This window comes from Orcinus orca, chromosome 14 (genome assembly GCF_937001465.1).
Source record: "Orcinus orca chromosome 14, mOrcOrc1.1, whole genome shotgun sequence".
NCBI classification, from domain to species: domain Eukaryota; kingdom Metazoa; phylum Chordata; class Mammalia; order Artiodactyla; family Delphinidae; genus Orcinus; species Orcinus orca.
In genome coordinates, this window is record NC_064572.1 from 8,389,538 (window position 1) to 8,410,620 (window position 21,083).

General features: G+C 56.3%; 2 protein-coding genes across 8 annotated transcripts in view; one reads left to right on the plus strand and one right to left on the minus strand.

Moving 5' to 3' along the window:
• COG2 (component of oligomeric golgi complex 2) overlaps positions 1–5,718 on the plus strand; it is a 43,270-nt gene extending 37,552 nt beyond the window's left edge. For 5 of the 7 annotated variants that reach the window (XM_033408932.2, XM_033408934.2, XM_033408937.2 and 2 more), the window contains 3 exons: positions 251–390; positions 1,613–1,796; positions 4,117–5,718. In XM_033408932.2, coding sequence (XP_033264823.1) covers positions 251–390; positions 1,613–1,796; positions 4,117–4,353 — 561 coding nt within the window. In that variant the 3' untranslated portion in view covers positions 4,354–5,718. Of the gene's footprint in view, positions 1–250; positions 391–1,612; positions 1,797–3,341; positions 4,022–4,116 lie in introns of those variants that run through there. The other 2 variants (XM_004281566.3, XM_012537357.3) reach the window with 1 other exon arrangement.
• Positions 5,719–7,543: 1,825 nt separating this feature from the next.
• Positions 7,544–19,552, minus strand: AGT (angiotensinogen). The gene is made up of 5 exons (XM_004281588.3): positions 19,343–19,552; positions 13,818–14,675; positions 10,522–10,789; positions 8,754–8,898; positions 7,544–8,088 (listed from the first exon to the last, which is right to left on the minus strand). The coding sequence occupies exons 2-5, from the start codon at positions 14,644–14,646 to the stop codon at positions 7,897–7,899; spliced, it is 1,434 nt and encodes a 477-aa protein (XP_004281636.1). The 5' UTR covers positions 14,647–14,675; positions 19,343–19,552; the 3' UTR covers positions 7,544–7,896.
• Between the last annotated feature and the right edge of the window lie 1,531 nt (positions 19,553–21,083).

The following is a 21,083-nucleotide window of genomic DNA, read 5'->3' on the forward strand; positions in this document are numbered from 1 at the left end:
GTGGCCAGGTGATCTGTGTGGACAGCAGGTTAGGGAGCCTGAGTCCAGTCGCTCCGGGCATCATCCTCCCCGGCTGTCTCTCCACGGCTCCCTCTTGGTCTCCAGGGGTCTTTCTGTGGACAACGCTTGTATGTGTCTCAAAACTGGTACCTGCGTAATGCCCTTTTGAACGTGAGGTTTGGGTAACTTACTCTCTTTCTTCTTTTTTTTTTTTTCTGTTCATCTTTAACCCCTACCAACGTTATTCCAGGAGGTGCCAACGACAGCCTCCTCTTATGTGGACAGTGCTCTGAAGCCGTTGCACCAGCTTCAGAGCGGGCACAAGGATAAGCTCAAACAAGCCATAATTCAGCAGTGGTTAGAAGGCGCTCTCTCTGACAGCACGCATAAGTAAGTAACTTAAAAGCGGACTATTCTGGACTTGCTTAGAAAAGCCCTAAGTCAGACATCACTGGGACCATCACAGGCTGCTTGTAGATAAGGTAGTAAGAACATCCAGTGGCCTCATCGCTGGACAAGGCAGGGTGCGGGCACTCAGTCCCTCCCCGACTGTGCTCGCTCCACCCCACCCAAGGCTCTGCCTGGCCTCTCCCAGCTCACACACCTTTCAGGGCCCAGGCATATTGCACAATCCCCCCGGCACACTGCCTTGGACTGTCCTTAACGTCGCTTCATGCAGGAATGTTCTGCGAGTCCAGGCACGCTTTCTCCTTTCAGGTCCTTTCTCTTCAGCTCTGTCAGTCCATGATGGCTCCAGTCATGCCACGTAATCAGCAGACTTGCGCTGGGGAGACCCATGTAATCAAGGAAGCGGAAACACTCATTGTGCAGTGTAATTACAACTGCTGAAGGATGGGTGTCAAAATCCTAAAACTAATGAGAACAGGGGAGGTGTTCAGTATCACTGTGGTCGAGCATCTCTTCATTTCCGATTCCCCCTACTTTTCCCCAAATCCAGCACTGAGTTATGTCAGAAAGTATATTATTTGATTTTATTGTTGGATTTTTTTTAATTATTAATTTTGCAGTACTATTTTGTTTCTTTCGACCAGTTATGAGTTAAGCAGCATTTGTGAGTTAACTTAGAACATAACAATGAGTTATAATACTGTTTCTGTGGGGAAATATATTCCAAATAACCAGCTTGTAAACAAAATTTTGAAATATAACTCATTAATAATTTGGAAATCATATTGAAAATATTTAAAGGCAATTAGTTTTATTTAAAAGTTCTGAAATACTTTTTAAAAGATGAGCTGTTCCTAGAACTGATGGTAAATGAGTTTGTTCCTTGCATTGGGGAACGAGCTGAAGCTGTTCACCCTTGATATGAGAAAGACAGTTTGGCCTGTGATTCTCGCTTAGTGTTCAGGACTGAAATTTTAGACAGAATTCATGTACATAGTTGTTATGTTCCGAGAGGATGCAGTGCTAGACAGTCAAGACCCTGTTTTTCTTTCAGTCTTGAGAAACAGTATTTACCATGGCTGGTTGTTTTTTTTTTTTACTGGAATTGAATTTTTATCTTAAAAATCCCTGTTTTGGTCCACAAAGCTCGCGGGCATGTTTGGCGTTGTGTCTCTTTCACCAGTCTGTGTGTCTCGTGCTCAAGGTACTATGAGACCGTGTCGGACGTCCTGAACTCCGTGAGGAAGATGGAGGAGAGCCTGAAGAGGCTGAAACAAGCCAGGAGGACCGCTCCCGCCACCCCCGCCGGGCCCAGTGGCGGCGGCATGAGTGACGACGACAAGATCAGGCTGCAGTTGGCCTTGGACGTCGCATATTTAGGAGAGCAGGTGACCCGAGCGCCGCCGTCCTTCCAGGGGGCCTGATTCCACATTCCGAGGGCCTGGCAGCCAGCTGGTGGTGCACCTGAGCCCAGAGATGCTGGGAGGAGCCGGGAGCCCATTCCCGGTGCTGGAAAAGAGGGCTAGGGCCCCAGACGCTTGAAGGAAGAGGATGGGCCCCTAGGGAACATGAGAAAGAAAAGACAGGCTTTTTGAGGTCCAGGGAATTGACATCCTCTTGGCTCGCTGGCATTCATGTTCCCGAAGCCACTGGGGCTGTGCCCATGGGCAGAGATGGTGTCCTTTTGGTCCACTGCCTGGAACGTGCCTGATACGTCACGGGTGCCAGATGAGGGTCTTTTGAGATATTTGTTAGTTTGACTTTAGGAGAAGAGTTAGGCCATTGACTTCTCAGTGCGGTGCTTGAAAAATATCGCAGCACAGCTTCTTTGCTTCCCTGCCTGCGTTTTGTAGGTTTTCTATAAAACACAGATTTTTGTGTCACGGCGTGTGGACATTCACGTAGGTACCATCACGTAGGGGCAGGTGTGGATTCCGCGCACGGCCTTCTGTCCTCACAGACTGTCAGAGCTTTGGGGTGTTCAGAAACTGGCTTTGTCAACTGCTTAGGTTTTCTATAGCAGTAGATCCTCAAGGAAGACCTTTTTGCTAGAGAAAAAGTGGGATCATAACATTCCCATCAGAAGATGCCTTGTTTTCTAGTCACTCTTTCATACGGTTCAGGGTCATCACTAAAAATCTAAATTTTCCCCTTTCGGGTGAATTTAGAGATGCATTCTGGCAGAAGTCCATTGCCTTGTTTCTTTATTTCTCAAGAGAAACTTAGAAGTCTTTTGACAGGCAGGAAAGTTGGTTATAGACACATGAAGAGCAAACAAGCAAAAGAGTTGTGGGCCGGGGAGGGAAGGAAAAGGCAGTCCTCGACCCCAGCCCCCAGACGAGCCACAGCACGTCGGCAGAGACTCGATACTCCGTCTGGGTTTTTCCAGGTCCGCTTGTGCACGCGTGCGCGTGTAGTTCCTGACAGCTGTTGGGTTAAGGTGGGAGGGACGCTGCATGCTGCGTCTCTGGCACTGAAATAATCCACAGCAGCTGCTGTGCAAAGCTGTCTGACTGCATCAGCTTCTAAGAAAGGCTTGTGGATGACACACTAAGAAATGAAGGTCTTAGGCCAGTTGTTTTTTGAAAATGCTTCAGTTAAAAAATCACTTTATTATTTCTCTTAGTGTGAATTTTCTCTTCCAGTCCGCAAAAGAGGCTCTTATCCTGGTGAGAGTCTGATTTAATGAACTGAGATAACTTAACACTGGCTTCTTAGAATGACCCCCCGAAATAAATTCTACAATAAGGAAATTTTTTTTTACTGCATTTATTTGAAAGGAAGAAATATCCTACCAGTCACTAGGGAGCTGCCCTTTTCTGGTTCCGTGGAGGGTGAGGTGAGGGTGCGTGTTTTGTTTCCTTCTTTGTAAGGGTCTTCTCCACGTTCAGCTCACATCGCAGTAACTTGATTCATCCCCGTGGCCTTTGCAGATCGAAAAGATAGGCCTGCGGACAAAGGACATAAGAAGCTTTCCAGCTCTTACAGAGCTTGTTGCTGCTGCGAAGGACCAGGCAACGGCGGGGCAGCCTTAAGCATCTTGGAAGAGCCCAGGGGAGAGGAAGTCGGGCCTCGCGCCTGCACGGAAGAAAGCGGCTCTGTTCTCTCATGGCCTGCAGCCAAGAAGCGCTTGCACGGGGTCCCAGCAACGCGCCAGGACGGCCTCCCACCGCAGCATATTTGGGTTTTCTTTCACCCAAAAAGAATACAAAAGCCTTTTTCCGTTGTATGGAAGATAGTTTTTAACTAAGACATTTGAAACTTTCTACTATAGTTTACAGAGCAAATTATTTTATTTTTATTGTAAATCTTAGCGTGGCAGAGCTGATTTCTAAAATATGATTGAAGGAAATATATATATGAATATAAAAAGTCGTCTCCCTGATCCTGCAGTTAGAAGTGGCCAGCTGCAGAGGGGTGACCATACTGTGTGCAAACGCCCTTCTCCACAATGCAAGTAACTGCCCACTTGCTGACTTTCTGGAAGACGCAGTCCTGGTGGCTCCCCCTCCCCCGTTAGGCGTTCAGGAAGAGTGCAGGTCACCCAGGCCTCTGTCAGGAGCAAGAACCAGCGGGGGGATTGGTCTCCAAAATAAAAGAAGAGTCTGCCAAAGCCTGTGTACCTCTAATGTGTGAATTCCGCACAAGTCAGATGCTCCTCCGCAGTCATGCCTCTGACGACACGTCCCCTCTTCTTGGCACCTGCAGGGTCCTGTCCACCCAGAGCCTCCCTTCAGGCGCGTGGCAGTTCTGGTCCAGGGGAGGGTGACCCGACGCACCTTCCCGGCAACCAACGCCTGCGTGTCGGGGAGGGAGAAGAGTTGGGAGTGCTGGAAAGAGGTACTGAAAGTGCGTGGCTGGTTCGTCGGTTCGCAGGTTCACACGCGCGTGCGAGCGCTCGTGCCGGGCCGTGGCATGGGCCCCTTCAGCCCGACGACGATGTGAGAGCAGGTACGCCTCCTGCTCTGCCTTTGCGTTTCCTCGTGGCTCAGTCTGGTCGAAGGTTAGCTCTGTGGGGGAGAAGGGTGACCGGGAGTTAAGGGAGCAGACCTGGGAGGCATCAGCGGGGATTGGGCGGTGGAGCCAGAGCAGGGGCGGGGGAGGGGAGGGGAGCCCCCGGGAGGGCAGCGGGCGCAGCTGGGCAGCGCTCTGGCCTCCTCCGCTCCCCGCAGGGAGGGCCCCGCCCTTGGACGGATGGGCGTCCTAACTCTGCGCAACATTAGGAAGCTGGCCAGAGGCGCAGGAGGGCGAGTGAGACCGTGGGAGGGACTGGTGCGAAGGGGCTGAGCCCGCTTGGCCGGGGGCGCCGGCGCCCCATTGTGCGCTGCTGGGCCCGTGGGCAGCAGGGGCCGGGGCGGGGAGAGCCGGCCCCTTGGCGCCGCCCCGGAGCTGCACGCACACCTGGGAGTTGGGGCGCGGCCTCGTGCCAGGAGGCGAGCCTGCAGCTCGGCGTGACGGGGTGCGCTGCACGCGCTGCATCACTGCCTCCGCATCGCGCGGGCTCCCTCGGGGCCTCGGCAGCCATGTGGCCCGGTCTCAGTCAGCGATAGGCTCTGGCGCTGTCCCCATCTCCCTGGCTGCTTTGCCTTTATCGGTTGTTTCAGGACGTGGTGGACAGGGATACAGTTTATCAGCCCCTCCAACTCCAGCACTGTTGTTCCCAGTTTGCAGGTGAGGAAACAGAAATTAAGGAGTTGAGTCGGTAACAGGTTTGGGATCCGATGACATCCCTCGGGGGCCGTGAGGCGCGTTCCCTGGCCGTCCTTGGGCCGGGGCTCGTGCCCAGCTGGAATGTCAGATTGAAGGGACCTATAGTTGTCAGGTGATGACCTTGTCACTGGATAAGCACTTCGCAACCCCAGGAAGACTCACGGTTGGCTGCAGAAATGTGTAAGAGAAACCAACCCCTACCGTTAACCCGTTAATCCTTTGTGTCAAGTGGTGCACAAGACGTCGGTCCTGAGTATCCTTGCAGCGTCCTGAGCCTTCTGCGCATCTGAGAAAGAGCTCCAGAGCGGAGAGCGGCGAGTCCGTTAGTGTCCTGCCGGAGCGGAGAGCGGCGAGTCCGTTAGTGTCCTGCCGGTTGCTTTTGGAAGTGAGGCCAGAGCACAAGCATCCTCGTCCTCTGGCTGCCGTGGTGCGGCTGCCCCAGGTCTATCCAGGCGACTTCAGCCAAAGCTGGGCACCCAGCCCCCTCACAGATACTGGTCAGATGCAGGAAGGCATGTGCTGGGAGGATTGTTTTGAAAGGCAGCTCTGAATCCAGTAGCCAGCACCTGTTTTGAAAATAAAAACCCTTTTTCATCTGAAGTTGTTTTAGGAATTACAGAAGACACCATGATGGTTGTGGTTCTGATTTGCAGATGCTTCTGTCCCCTCGAGACCCTAACTCCAAGTGGTGGGTCCTGACGGGTGGTGGCCACGTTCCCGTCTAGAAGCATGTGCTTGGAGGGGAGGTTTTGAGCATCGCTTAAAGCAGTGCTAAATTCTAGGTGATCCCCGGGCCTCCTGCAAAGATACAGATTCCGACTCAGGAGGTCTGGGCGGGGCCTGTGGGCCTGCCTTTCTCCTAGGCTCCCAGGGCAGTGCTCCCCCGGACGCTAGCGGAAGACCCTGCCCTTCCTGTGCAGCTCCGCGGGGCTGTCCTCACTCCTTGCCCCGTGGCCCCGTGTCACATCTCCCTTCTCCTCCTCCAGTCTCTCTGTTCCTCCCTCTTACAAGGAGGCCTGTGACTGCACCCAGGGCCCACGCAGATAATCCAGGATCACCTTCTCGCCTGAAGACCTTTAATCACATCTGCAAAGCCCCCTTTGCCATCTAAGGTCACATTCAGAGGTTCTAGGGATTGGGACCTGGGCGTCTTTGGGTGCCATTATTTAGCCTGCCACAGCTGCCCACAGATAGGCACCCCCTTCCTGCCGTACTTTTGCGGAGCAGGACTTCCAGACAGGGAGGTCGTGGCCTTTGTGTGGACTGAGAGCCATTGACGTATTGGTGGTGGTTATTCAGTTATTCATTCAGGTGTTTCCCATTTTACAAATAAAGGCAGGGAGGCCCAGAGAGGCAAAGTAACTGGATCTGAGGCACACAGCAGTTCGTAAGTGTTGGAGCTGGGCTTCCTGCCCAGCCGCCCATCTCTGGGATGCCTCTCATGTGCCCGGCGCAGCAGACTAGACGGCTGGGAAGGACAGCGGTCTCCCCTGACATTGAAACTGGGGAGAGGTGTTTAGACTACAGAGGGGGGCTTGGGCGTGTGGGGAGAGAAGCTGAGCTGCTGTCCCCTGCCGGCCTCGGTGGTCGGAGGAGCAGACGCCCACCCCGTTGCCACAGTTCCGTCCGGAAGAGCCGGGCCCTTGGAGCGGATGCAGGGGCCCAGTCTGGGGTGGGCGGGGCAGCTCCTACAAGCAGAGCAAAGACGCCGTCCACTCCCAGCCCTCGAGCCTCCGGCTCCTTCCCCTGCTCCTTGGCCCTTATGGGTAGTGGCCACACTTCAAGACAGCTTAGTCCTTTCAGTGTTCATGGAAGGCAGGGACTGAAGGTGCTCTGCGTGCATTTCACAGTTCGGGGCGAGCAGCGTGGGCCAGCCTGCGAGGGCCCACCTCCCTCTCGGGCTCTGCCTGAGACTTAGAAAGTGGGGCACAGGCAGGCACTCAGCAGACGGAGAGGGATGTGCCCACGTTCACGGGTGAAGGTTTCTCTCTCCACCTTCCGAGCCCAGCCTCTGTAAGCAGCAATCCCGGGACGTGTCCGGGAGGAAGGGCCTGGCTGTCTGCCACCCGGTGCTTCCCAGCGGGCTCCGCGCAGCTGGTCTGCACACCTGGAACTTGTCCAGATGAGGCGAGGACAGCCTGTGCCTTCCACGAAAGCCCCATCCAGACACGGCTCCAAGGCCGAAAAGGCCCTTTTGTCGGTACAGCCTGTCAGTTGCCTTGCACACATTAGTCCCGCTGCTGCTGCTGAGTGAAAGAGGTTTTCATTTTTGCTTACTGTTGCAAGACATTTATTAACACCGCAGTGATAGCCAGCCATGGGATTACAGTCTAACGTACATTCAGACGCTTGTGTTGTTTTTCGTAATGTGTTTTTCAAAAACCACAAGTATCAGGGGAAAGAAAAGCTGAGAAACCCAGAGAAAGGAACGCATCATGGACCACTTGCAGGTCATCGTCACACTCAATAAGCCAAAGGTGAGCCTGGGGCAATGAGAAAGGGATGTTTTAATTTTAAAGCCCAATTTCTGTCCTCGATGAAAAAGGAAACCATTTTGGGTTTCAAAAACAAGCTGGCGTGTTCAAGCTCTTTCAGGAGCAGTGGCCTGTACTGAACACGGGCTCATGGCCCTGCATCCCCCCAGCCGCCTGAGAAGGATGCTCATTGTACACAGCGCGCGTTTCCCAGGAGGAACGGCCGCTCGCGGCCCCAGGTGGACTCCATGGAAGAGAACGGGGACGGGTGGTGACACCGGCGGTGACACACGGGCAGCGGGCCTCACGCAGCGCTCAGCGGATTGGACACGCGGCCCAGGAAGTGCAGGGCAGCCGAGTCTCGCTCCAAGACGGCCAACAGGAATGGGCTGTTCAGGGTCACCTCCAAGACCTCGGGCCCAGCTGGCTGTGGTGCAGACTCCGTGGGCTGCTCTCCCTCGTCTGCTTTTAGCTCAAAGAGAACGCTGTTCAGCACCTGCAAAGCAGCAAGCCTGGGGGTTGCTCCTGAAGGCCCGGGCCTGGGGGAGGACCGCTCTCCAGCCTGCCCGCCCTCCCTCTGCCTGACTCACACGATGTGATGGCTCCTCCCCAAAGTGTCCCCCAAACCCGCCCGTCTCCACCTTCCCCTGCTGTCCCGGGCAGGTGCTTCTCTCTGCGAACTCAGCGCAGAGGGCTCCGGGCCCAGGACTGTGAGCCACCCGGCCTCCCCTCCCTCCCAGCGTGCAGGCATTTCTCAGTTGCGGGCGTCCATCGCCCCCTGTGCCCCAGGACCGTCCATCTGCTGCTAAGTGCGTCCCTGAAGCCAGGAGCCGTGTGGCAGGGCCAGCAGCCGGCCTAGAGGCACTAGTCTCCGGGTCCCCGTCCCGACCCTGCTGTAGGATCTGGGGAGGACCCGAGGCTGGGCAGGTGGGACAGAGCCCAGAGCACGTGGTGGGGAGAGGTTTGCCGCTCTCCAGCTGTCCCTGGCAAGCCCCAGAGAGCGCCGGTCACTTCTCTTGCCACCCTGGGCCCCCAGCCGCCCGGCCACGCCCTCCTCTCTCTCCTCCTGCCCCCGGGCCGCCTCTGTGTCCCTCCCACCCGTGCCTCCTGACTCCGGGAACACAGAGCCCACGTCAGGCACAGACGCCAGCGGCACGGTACCTTTCCAACTCTGAGGTTGGCATCGCTGATTTTGCCCAGGTTTGCCTCGGCGCCCAGCAGGGCGGGCAGCTTGGTCTGGGCAAGCAGGTCCTGCAGGTCGTAGGACCCTTTCAGTGTCAGCTGGGGCATGGTCAGGCGGATGGCCCTGGGGAGATGACACACGGTTACCAAGCTCCAGCTGTGAGGCCCCAGGCCACACCGGACTCACGGAAAACCCGGGAAGCCGGGTGGCATGTGTCCCCGAATGAGGGGGCGTTTGCTAGCCTCACCCAGCTAGGGTGTCTCGGGAAAATTTTCAGCAACAAATACAATTTAAAAAACCTTCATTTTCTTTGAAATTCTGTGGGAGGGATGTACAGTATTTAACAACAGTGCTCTCTGGGGGTTGATGTGAATAGTTGTCTATTCTTTTTTCTACTCCTTTTTTAGCTTGGCTGCATTGAAAGCATACTCGTTGGTTAACTTTAAAACGCTGTCCTCTAAAATAACGTGTCGTGTCTTACTCCCTTTCAGTGGTGAGCTCCCCGTGGGAGGGGGAGAAGGTACGATGTCAGCCTCTGTGCTGGGCATGTCACTTAGGTCAAGTCAGTTCACCTCCATGTACTACCTCTGCCTTCCTTGGGCAACCCTGAGAGCCCATAGATGTTTCCAGCGATGCACCAGACCCTTACAGGGTTGACAGTACACCCATGTCCAGAGCAGCGCTATTCACAACAGCCAAAAGGTGGAAGTGACCCAGGTGTCCATCAGCGGATGGCTGGATAAACAGACCGTGGCAGATACCACACTGGAATACTACCCAGCCCCAAAGAGGAAGGACATTCTGACACGTGATACAACATGCATGAGGCTTGAGGACGTTATGCTCCGTGAAATAAGCCCAACACAAAAGGACAAATACTACGTGATACCACTTATAGGAGGTACGCAGAGGAGTCGAGTTCACAGAGACCAAGTAGAAGGGTGGTCGCCAGGGGCTGCAGCGAGGGGAAATGAGTTGTTAGTGATTAATGGGGACAGAGCTTCAGTTTGGGAAGATGAAAAGTTTCTGGAGACATGGTTGGTAGCACAAAAACGTGAAGGTATTGATGCCACAGAGATATACACTATAAAATGGCTGGGGTGGTAAATTCTATGTTATGTGTTTACCACAGTTTTCAAAAAATGACTTAAAAAGAGTTGACCTCAGGAGGCCCTCTGTGCCCCTTGGTGCCTGTCTCAGAATCTGGACCCGCTGCTCTGGGCCTGATACGTAAGCAAGTCTGATGCCCCAGTCGCAGTGGGAAAGAGGAACAGATGACCCAGGCAGCAAACTAGGGGAGTCCTGGAGTCAAGAGCAGCACCCCAAGAAAGCCCGCCTACTCCCAGGGCTCTTGAAGGGGTCCCAGGGCTCCAGGAAAGTCAGCCCCCAGGAAGCTGTTGGAATGCAGCGGGTCACACACGGCAAAGGTCCCCTCTCAGAGGGAGTACTGACCGTGGGCCGCCCAAGCCTGCGGGTAAACGGAAGCATGGGGAAAAGCGGGTCTCCTCCCCTACCTCTCCTGCACCCAGAGGGGGACCCAGAGAGCTGGGTCCACGGATGGAGGGTGCACTGGTGGGGGGAGGGTGCTCAGGCACCATCGCCACCCTACCTGCTGGGCGCCCAGGGCTCGGCCCACACCGCGCCCGTGGCCACCCATGCCCCCCACCGCCCGGGCAGAGCCGTCATGCAGCTCCCCACTCCAGGGGCACAGCCCAGGAGGGTCCAAGCAGTTTCCCGGAGCCGTACCGGGGAGAGAGATTCTTCATCAGGGTCAGGAAGTTGTGCTGGAAGGTGAGGGCCTCCACCTGCCGCAAGTCGGGAGCGTGGTGCGGCCGGATGAGCAGCAGGCAGGCATTGGCGCTGAGGGGCACGCGGGTCACGGAGAGGTTGTTCTGGGTGTCGCTCCAGTAGTGGAAGGTGCCGATGCCCGAGAGCATAGGGACCGACACGGAGGTGGTGTTGTCCACCCAGAACTCCTGGAGCCCCGGCAGCAGGGAGAACCCCTTCATCTTTCCTGGGGACCCGGCAGGAGACAGGAAGGGAAGAGTCAGGAGAGGGAAGGCGTGGGGCAGGGCTGGGCCGCAGACCCCCTTCCCCTCCCCTCCCCTCCCCCTCCCTTTCCCCAGCCCAGGCTGCTCTGCACTTTCCTGGCCCCCGAAGTTCAGCCCCAGGACCCCTGACCATCAATTCTTCCTCCAGCAAAATCCACCAACTGCCACTGTTGAAGGCGTAGTCCACACCAGGCCCCAACCTGAGGCCCACAAAGGAACTGAGCTCGAGGACCCTACTGCGCTAATAACCAGGTAAACTCAGACCCAGAGCTGTCCTGGCCCCAAGCCTGGGCTCTGCCATGCTCACTTTAAAAAACAAACAACAAACCAGAGGAACCACTTTATTTCTTAGAGCCGTTTAGGTTCACGGCAAAATTACCAGAAAAGTGCAGGTCTTTCCTGTATGTCCGCTACTCCCCCCTCCCCAGCACACAGCCCCCCTACAACCAGCATCCCCGCTAGACGGTACGTTGGGTAACACTGAGGAACCGATGTGGCCACATCATCGTCACCCAGAGTTCCAGAGTTCACACAGTTCACGCCTGGTGCTGGACATTTTACAGGTTTGGACAGACGCTCAAGGCGTGTGCACCGTTCCACCAGCGTACGGAATCGTTTCACGTTTCTCGGTGCTGCTGGGGACGGACAGATGATCCGGTGACCAGTGGATGTGAGCAGAAGTGCTACGTGCTACCTGTGTGCTGCGCCCTGAGGGGGCCGAGCCCTCCCTGCCCCCTGCCACCCCCAGGGGCGGGCTGTGGCATGGGGCTTGCTGAGCTGAGCTGTTGCTGAGCAGCTCGCTGAAGGCGCTGGCACCTGGGGGCGCACCAGCACATCCCTCCCTCTGCGGTCATCCCAGTGCCCTTGAACGGCCCAGTGTGGTTGTCCCTGGGAGAACAGGTGAGGTTGAGAGATGAGCCCATCGCAGAGTGGCCCTGGGACACCTGGCACTTGGGAGATCTGAGCAGAGGTGACTTAAATGAGTCAGGGGTCCCTTCTTATTGAGCCCGAGGTCTCCAAGGAAAGAGGGGTGAGGGAGCTGGGGACAGGGAGCCTGGGTCTTGTGAGGAGGGAGTGGCCAGGGCACCCAGCCTCTGCCCTGTCCTCCATCCTCGGAGCCCTGTGTGTACAGACAAGCTCGGCTTCGGGAGGGCTGCTCACGAGGAGCTGCAGTGTCTGTCCTCTGGCTCCCCAGGGCACCTCCACGCCGGCCCACAGACATGGCAGGCGGCTGGTTAGTGTATAGGGAAAGAAGGACTAAATTTTTTCCACCAACAAACTAAAAGGGAAAGAAGGATGCTGCCTCCAAAAAAGATACGGGAGTCTGAAACGAAGGTGGCTGCCCGCTACTCTCTGCTCGACTGAAGAACACAGCACCCTGTTCTCATCCAGAGATTAAGGACGTCTCGCCAGGTTAGGAAAACTGGTGAGGCCCTTTCTGGCGCCAGTGGCTCTCTGGCTCTGCCTTTTGGGGGGCAGGCCTTTCGCATTAAGCTCTCCTCCCGGGCTCCTCTTAGGGACGGCGGGCCGAGCTCACAGGCCCCCTCCACCCTCCATGGGGTGCGGCCACCCCTGGCTGCATGGCCCCTGCCTGGACTCTGCTCCCGGGACCTGTCAGCGCGGGGACCTGCGCCCTCCTGGGGTTAGCACCTTCCCCCTGCTCCCAAAGGCAGGCTGGAGGCCTTTTCTTTGTAGATTTTCAGCCTTCCAGGATATTGTCAGAGTAAGGAAAGGACCGCGCTCTGTTCAGCCTTCGCCTGTCCCCACAGCCCTGCCCTCCGACCGCCTTCCTTGTCTCTCGGCTCTGCTAGGTTGCACGTCCCGACAGCACCTCACGCGCAGCCCTCCTCAGCCCGCCCCTCCGTTCACAGAGCCGAGACCTCAGGGCCTGCTCCCAGGAGAGTTTGCCGGGCGATTGCGTAACCTTCCAACCACTCTCCCAGCCTCCAGTCCCCACAGTGCAGGCCAGGGATGACCTCTGCGCAGAAAGTCTGCCACTCAGCTCCCAGACACCCACAGCTCCAAACTCCCAGCATCACATCCAAAGTCTCAAAGTCTGGCCCTGACCCATCTTTGTGGCCTTGCCTAACACTGTCCCATTCTCTCCTTCTGAGCTCGGGCCAAACAAAGCCACTCCTGTTCTGGTTCCTCGCCCTGACCTTGGCAGCCTTGTGCCACTTTCCAGGCCTTCCTTCTGTCCTCTCCCAGGTGACGCCTCTCGCCGAGTACGCTGAGCCCCGGGCCACCTTCCCAGAGCGCCTTACCTGCAGCTCTGGGGCTGAGGCACTGGTCCGGGGGATCCAGCTTTCTGGTAAACCACAGTCAGCAAGCTGGGGGCGGGGCCTGTGCAGCCTCCCTGCTTGTCCCCTCTGAGGCGCCAGCTCAGAGTCCTACAAGTACTACATCCTCAACGATTGTTTTCGAATGAATGAACAGCCTGTGTCTTAGGCATTTTTTTTGGTGATAACCTCTCTCAATATGAAAGTGATGTAAGCAAACTGGTTATTTTTGCATGGGACAGTGACCTTCTCAAGGACGAGAGCCCTTGATCTTCTCAACAGACAGGAACCCGTCCCTTCTGAGCGTGGAGCTGGGCCACGGCCACGAGACGTGAGTTTAGAACCTGGGACCAGTCCCTTTGTTTCTCTGAGTCTGTTTCCTCACTGGTAAACGAAGGCAAATCACACCTCTCACTGCATCACGAGGGGATTCAGTGATGAAAGTAAAAGGATGCAGTGCAGTAGCTGCACATAGTAGGGCAGCAACGGGGGAGGCGGAGGCTCGGCCAGTGCCCATCCACGGAGCCCAGTGGGGCAGCCACTGCGTCCTCCGTGAGGGCGGCCCCAGGTACTTCTCCACATCTGCTACCCTGCCCCTCTCCAGGCCCAGCCCTGCTCAGCTGAACTGAGACGTCGGACACGAAGTCCGTACAAAGACCTGCCACCCTCCTGCACCGGCCGGGGGCAGAGCCCCCCCGAGGGCTGGCCTTACCTTGGAAGTGGATGTAAGTGTTGAAGAGCAGGGTGCTGTCTGGGTTGACCCCTGTCAGGGGCCTGCCCATCTCCCACCCCGTCACAGCCTGCATGAACCTGTTGATCTTCTCAGCAGCGAGATCTGGGTCCGTGGACAAGTCTAGCGAGCGGGAGAGGGTGACAGGGGAGATGAAAGACAGGCCCTGCACGAATGGCTGCTTCAGGCGCAGGCCAGGGGCCGTGAACAGCCCGACCACCGTGGACAGGAGCAGCCTGGCCTGGCTGCCGGCCCCGCCCTGGGCCACCAGGAGGCCCTGGATGGTCTGCAGGGCGGAGAGGACCTTGTGACCATCCAGCCGGGAGGTGCAGCCCTGATCGTCCCCCGGGACGCCCAGGAACGCCTGTAGTCTGCTGGCCGTGGGGTCCAAGGCCCCCAGGTAGAAAGAGGTCAGGGTGCCAAAGAGAGCCACCGGGGAGAGCACAGCCCCGCTGGCCGCGCTCCGTGTCTCGCTCAGCATCTTGTACATGTGGAAGCCCATGAAGTTGAGCAACACCCCGACCTTCACGGCCCGCAGCCGCTCTTCGGCCTCCAGCTGCTGGGTGGCTCGAACCAGCTGCTCCCGCAGGGCCTGCTCGTCCACGGCGGACGACTTGGCCTGAATCGGGACAGGTGTGAAGGTTGGGTCTGGGGGCGACTCCGCCCTGGGTTTCTCCAGCTGGTCACAGCTGCTCTTGCTGTAAACAAGGAGGTGGAAGGGGTGTATATACACCCGGTCTGCAGGGGCCAGGCGAGCCCAGGCCAAGAGGCAAAGGACGGAGGCCCCCAGGCTCAGGCCAGCAGGAACCATCTCTGACGGGGTGCTCACTTCTGCAGACCCTGAAATATTTTGTGAAGGGTGAAAGAGGATTATTGAATGCCCTCTAGCCATATTCCCTACAACCAGTCAGCACAGGAGAAATCCCTCCATGTCTTAACAAATGTCGAGAGGAAGTGGTTCAGAGCTCTGCGGAAAATATCTATGTATATGATCCCGGTGCAAACCGCACTGTCGTGGGCTGAGTCGTGCTTTCGTGGGGTTTTATTTGGGGGCTGGGTTTGGGTTTTGTTTTGTTTACATTTTAGAGTGGTGAGGATGCCTGAATATGAAGACATTTGTAGATTTTAAAGAAAAAATATGAAATGGCTCATGAAGTCAAGTAAAAAATGTAAACAAATGTTTTCACAAAATATCGCAAGAATATGTGAGTGGCTTGTATTATTTTTACCTCGTGCTAATTAGTGATATGATGCTTTGGTCAATAATTACATGTCTAACAGAAGAGTAATCTGGAAACATTTTAACTTATTTTTAAAGGAACACTTTGAGTAAAAAAGTATCATGATATTTATGCAAACATTTAAAAATCCAAATGTTGAAGTTGATGGGAGACATGTTTACATACTGAGGTATGGGGAAGTCATTCTGGCTTATCCAAAGTGGAGCTGGGTGGCCACTGCAGTGGTGGTTTCAGACATGTTCCTGCATCACTGGACCTTGAATTTTCTGAACTCTATCAGACTCAAGGACACCACCAGCCATTCTCAAAATCCTATCAGCTAGCAGGGGCCAGCTGCAGCGTTATGGTCTCAAGGTCTCCCCTTGTAACTGTGCAACCTTTTTGGACCCCAACCGATCCTTGCTAAACAAACCCCCTTACTTCTTGCCAGTGCCCATCCTAATTCTTGACCAACAGCTTATGTAATTTTGCAGTGTTTGCCTTTACAATCCTCCTCTATTTTGTTGCCTGGTGGAGCCCAATTCAAGTGCTTCCTGTGTCCTTGTCTCCCTGCTATAGTCCCCAGTTTGGCTCAAATCAAAGAGTTTTCTATTCCTAATATAGATTGTTTATTGCTTATTTTCGTGAACAAAGTCCTGACCCCCAGTGTCTCAAAGTGTGACTATATTTAGGGACTTCCCTGGTGGTCCAGTGGTTAAGAATCCGACTCTCAGTGCAGGGGACGCAGGTTCGATCCCTGCTCGGGGAACTAAGATCCCACGTGCTGCGGGGCAACTAAGCCCACGCACCGTGACTAGAGAGAAGCCCGCTCGCCGCAACGAAAGATCCCACGTGCCGCAACTCAGACCCGACGCGGCCAAAACAAAAAAATAAATAAATATTTTAAAAAATATATTTTAAAGTGACTATATTTGGAGACAGAGTCTTTAAAGAAGTAGTGTAGGTTAAATGAGGCCATCAGGGTGGCCCTAATCCAATCTGACTGGTGTCCTTATACGAAGAGGAGATTAAAACACAGACAGGGAGGACTGCTCGAAAATACCAGGAGAAGACAGCCAGGAAACCGTCCTGCAGGCCAAGGAGAGAGGCCTCAGAAGAAGCCACCCCTGCCAACATCTTGATCTCGGACTTCCAGCCTCCAGAATCAGGAGAAAATAGATTTCCGTTGTTTAAGACCCCAGCGTGTGGTACTCGTGGCAGCCCACGGCACTAATATGCCCACATGGTTATGGCTATCAGTTTTCCCCAGAGAACAGAACGTGGGGCAGACAGCAGGTCTTTGTGGGCCTTCAAGCCCCAGGGTAGGTGGTACACCAGCTTGGAGTACAAGACTAACACACACAGAGGTTCTTCCTGTGCTATAAATCGGCCTGGCAAGAGCAATCCAGCTGTGTAGTATCCCTGGGGAATGTTCCCCTCGTTTCCCAGCTCTGGTGTATAATCTAAGAAAGGAGACCTTATATTTGGTACGTGACAGTTCACCAAAGCCCTTTCCCATAGATCATCCTATCTAACCATTCCACGATCGCGTAAGGAAGGAATTGTTTCCCTCCTTTGCAGACACACAAAGGGGAGTTCTAAGGTGTGGAGAAATGTTCCCCAGGTCGTACAGCAAGGATGGAACAGACAACCGATTCCAACCTACTTTACTCTACCCCGGTTCTCAGGGGACTCACCCGGGAAGCCTTAGAGAGTATGAAGCCCTGGGCCTCCCCACCAGAGATGCTAGCTAAGTGGCCCTGGGGAGGGGTCTGGGGAGGGGATTTTAGTCTCCCAGTGGTCTCAACACGCAGCTGGGACAAAGCACCGTGGGCTCAGCCCGGGGAAGCCCAGGCATCCCTCACCTGCGTCAACCCCACACCAGCTCCCTCTTCCCTGCGAGTGGAATCCCCGAGGAGCTCTGTCACCCCGCCAAGCCCCACCCACCAACAGCCCGATTTCACTGGTCTGGGTTGCGTTCTCCCAGGCGACACAGATGTGCCGCAATGGTTTAGAGCCTCTCCCTAGACACGGGTCACCCGGGGCGGGCGGGACAGTCTCCAGCACCCTTTGGGCTCAAGAGCCCTGCGACCCTGCCCCAGCCTCACCTCTGGCCAAGAGCACGGCAGTGGGCCGAACCCCTGGGAGAGGAGGCCCCTGGGCCGCTCTGCCCGTTTATTCTGTGATGGTTCTCACTGACAGGGTGAATGCCGCCTGTACGGCTTCATTCAGTTCTAGCCATTTTTACCGACACCTCCCTCGTGGTTCTGAAGGGGTGTGCTGTGCTACCAGGCTACTGCTCAGCTTCCCCACCCCCCCCCCGCCACCCCGCTGCCCTCCCAGAGCTGGCCTGGGCCTCCTTGGAGCTGTGGGACATCGCCTCCGCCTCCAGGTCACCTCGAGGCCTGGAAGCTTCCTGCACACCCATGCACGGCCGGTCAGCGTGCTTTCCTGCCCCAGGCGTGCTGACTGCACCTGCCCTCGGCATCCAGCCCCCACGCGTTGTGTGCTCGCCCTGCTCTAGGCGCCGGGTTGCCAAGGGAACTTTGACCTCTGGTCTCAGCCCCTGCCTCCCCTCCTTCCAAGGCATTTGACACAACCCACTGTTCTCACGACACGGAAACAAGGGACAGAAGATTCTCCCCTCTTCATAGGCCCTCCTGGTACGGCGGCCCAAGTTGCCGGGTGACGTCTCGTGTAAAAGGATGTAAAAGGCCACAGCAAGTCAGGTCGCCGGGGAAAGCACTGGGGCCTGAGCGTGCGGCACCCTTTCAGCGACCGGCCTGAGGGTCCCGGGTGGGGGCCAGGCAGGTGATCGCAGCCCCCTGCTGGCGTCCTGGAGGCACAGCACCGTTCCAGGTGACTTCCGAGCCTGCCGCTGGCTCTCACTTGTGGTCCGTGGCCGCAGCCCCCGTTCTAAGTTGGCACCCGGCCGGCCTGGCCTGACGCCCTCTCCTTGGGTTCCATTCTCTTCCACCCACCCATCCTTGGCCTCCCCCTTCACCAGCCCCTCCTTCTAGGCTTCCCTACTTCTCAGGGCCCCGTGCGTAAGGGTAATGGTGAGGACGGCAGCTAAGGCATGTGTAAGGAGGATCACTGTTGTAGCGATTTCAAGGATCGTCCTCCGACCCTCACAGCAGCCCTACCTTCCTGCCCACGCCTCGCCGCCGCCAGATCTCATGCTGCGACTGGCCCCGGCACGCCAGGCACTCTGGACTCACTCCCCCTGCCCTCCTTTCCCTTCCCCATGCCCCTGGTCACCTGCCACACTCTGTATCACTCAGTTATTCTTTTATTTCTTCTGTTTAGCGTGTACTGCGACGCTAAACAATGAATGCAAATCCCACAGGAGTGAGGCTCTTGCTCTGTTTTGTTCACGTATGTGTCCCACATTCCCCAAAATGTGTCAACAAGTACTCAGCAAGTAGTGGCTAAATGAATGGGTTAGTGCTGTTTTGCAGAGGAACAGAGAGGTTCAGAGACTTGCTCAAGGTCACACAGCCAGTAAGAGACAGACCTAGTATTCAAACCCAGAGCCCCTGACTCCACAGTCCACACTCTTAAGCACTAATCTATACTACACGTGAGCCAAAATAATAAGACCGGGTCTTTTTCGTTTATTCTAAAGTTTAGGAAGCACTTTCAGGTTGTATTAGCACTCTTAATTTATCGCACAGTCCCTGAGCAAGGGAGGCCAGGCGTTGCCATTGGTTCCATTTTATAGATAGGCAAACCAAGGCTCAGGGAGCCCGGGACCAGAGCCAGCACTGCCTCAACAGAGCTGCAGGAGACGAGGCCACCACTCCCCTGAGCCCTGTGCGGACGCAGCCCGGGCTCACTGAGCCTGCCCTTCCCCCCAGCTCCACTGCCTGCACAAGCCTTGCTGCCCCTCTGGCCAGAAGAGGACCCAGTGGACTGTTGACCACAGTGAGTCTTCTCCCAGGCCAGCCCCGCAGGACCCAGCCCTGCTCAGAGGGACCGGAGGACCCAGCCAGCCTGCCTGTCGCTGACGGGAGCAGGTCCCCTGGTGAGACCCAGGGTGGGCTCAGAGGAAGGACTGCCTAGGCCTGGGGGAAGAGACAGCCTCAGCGTCTTCAGCGGTAATGTCCGCCGCAGCCCAGGTTACCACTGGCCCCTGGCGCCTGTGTCCTGGGTGCTGTTTAGCGGTGGCCTTCCAGCAGCTCTTCCCCTGCCCCCAGCAGAGCCCCCAGCTTTCTTCCCACAGCGACAAGCCCCCCGCAGGGAGAGAGCTGGGGAGGGGTAGGTGTGGAGAAGGCTCCCGCTTACCTTCTGCTCTCGTCCCCAAGACAGGGGTGGCCTCTTCCTCTGGCTGGGCCACTGAGGCCCTATTTATGTCTGAAGGGTGGGGACCGTGCCGTTCCCAGGCTGCCCTGTGCTCAGGCTCGGGGGAGGGGTTGCATCACGGCGCTGGGCCATGGGGGTGGGAGCCTCAGGCAGCTGCCCGCCTGGGGGGACAGACCCCAGGCCAGGCGACTCTCATGCTGGGCCTCCGTCCAGGAGGCCAGGGAGATCGATGCGCGCTGTTGCCTCTGACAGACTGAGCCGGTACACAGTCGAGTTACACATTTACTGAAGTTGTCCCGAGCAGAGGCTGTTGCTGTGGGACACAGGAGTGTCCCGTGTGGTGGTGTGATGCGTCTCGGCCCCCAGATGTGATGGCCCGAGGCCAGCCCCCCAAGCCTTGGGCCGGAGTCCACTTGGGGTGTGCTTCTGAGAGGCCCCAAAAATGTGCGGGCTCATGGGCGCAGCGGGAAGGGGAAAGCCCTGCTCAGGTGGCCTGGGGGTGGCCTGACCAGACGGCCTTGAGCGGCCCAGCCGTTGTCCAAATAGCCACTGGGCGCCCACTCCACGCGAGGACCTCTGACAGGCACAGGGAGAAACACACAACCAAGCAAAAACATCTTCTAGAAGCTTGTGATTTACCTGGGGGACTATTAGACGCTAACTAGACTCAGACAGGTGGGAAGGTGCCCACAAAATGCTTTCAGATCAATCCCTCAAAGCTGGGGAAGGTCTCAGGGTTCTCCCTGTCACCTGAGTCAAACCTTGAAGGATAAATAAGTTGGGCTTGGAGGTTAAAGAAGCGCTTTTCAACGGTAGAGACAGATATGACAGTAACAGAGGTGGGGAAGCATGGGGCTTGTCTGGGGGTCACCAGCCAGCCCAGGGGCTGGAAGCGGGGGACAGTGATGGCAACCAAACTACTGCTGCTCCTGGGCTGCGCCCCCCACCCCCCGGGGATGGCGAGAATTCCCCAGACACAGTTTCAGGCCAAAGTCTGCAGGAACTGGAGTTGACACACAAGATGCCAGCCTGGGTCTGGGCTGTGTAAAGTGAGTGACAGGGAAGGAAGGATGCTGGTTAGAGCCCGAAGACCACTTCGGAGGGTAGAGGCGATGCCCGGAGGGGAGGGATCGAAGACCTCTGAGCACAGCGGGGGGCATGAGGCTGGACCTCTGCTTCGAAAAATTCACTCTAACAGCGATACCGTCACAGGAGGTCTGGAGGAAAGACGAAGAACGTACAGGCATCACGTTTCCAAGCTGAGGCTCCTGAGAGAATGATGAAACCAATAACCCCCGAGTGGGACATGGGAGGTACAAGAGCTCTGGGGAAGGACTGCTCAGAGTTTGAGTTTGGATGGGTTTCTTCTGAGGTTTCTATCGGAACCCAGTGCTGAGCACTTGGGGAGACGGTTCTGACGCTCCAGAGGGCGGTCCAGGCTGGGGACACAGACGCGGGAGACAAGTGCACCACCAGCGCGTAATCCAAGGCCAGTGGGAGGAGGTGTTTTACCCAGGGAGAGTCAAAGTGAGGAGAGGAGCGGCTAGGGAAATCCAGGGGGAGAGGGAATGGGATAGGAGTCAGCCAGCCTAGGAGGGGTCCAAGGGGGCAGTGCAAGAAGCTTGAGGTGGAGTTCCAGAGGCCAGGGGGCAGTTCTGATAAGTGAGGAGTTACAGCCTGAAAGAGGTCTTCTGAGCAGGGTGTCACATGGCTTAGAGTCATT

Bases quoted from the DNA above. Each gene is read 5' to 3' on its own strand.
- AGT (XM_004281588.3), bottom strand. From the start codon at position 14,646: ATGGTTCCTGCTGGCCTGAGCCTGGGGGCCTCCGTCCTTTGCCTCTTG. The intron at 10,790-13,817 runs GTAAGGCCAGCC...CCGGGTCCCCAG, and splicing joins CACTTACATCCACTTCCAAG to GAAAGATGAAGGGGTTCTCC. The intron at 8,089-8,753 runs GTACCGTGCCGC...GCTGCTTTGCAG, and splicing joins CCAACCTCAGAGTTGGAAAG to GTGCTGAACAGCGTTCTCTT.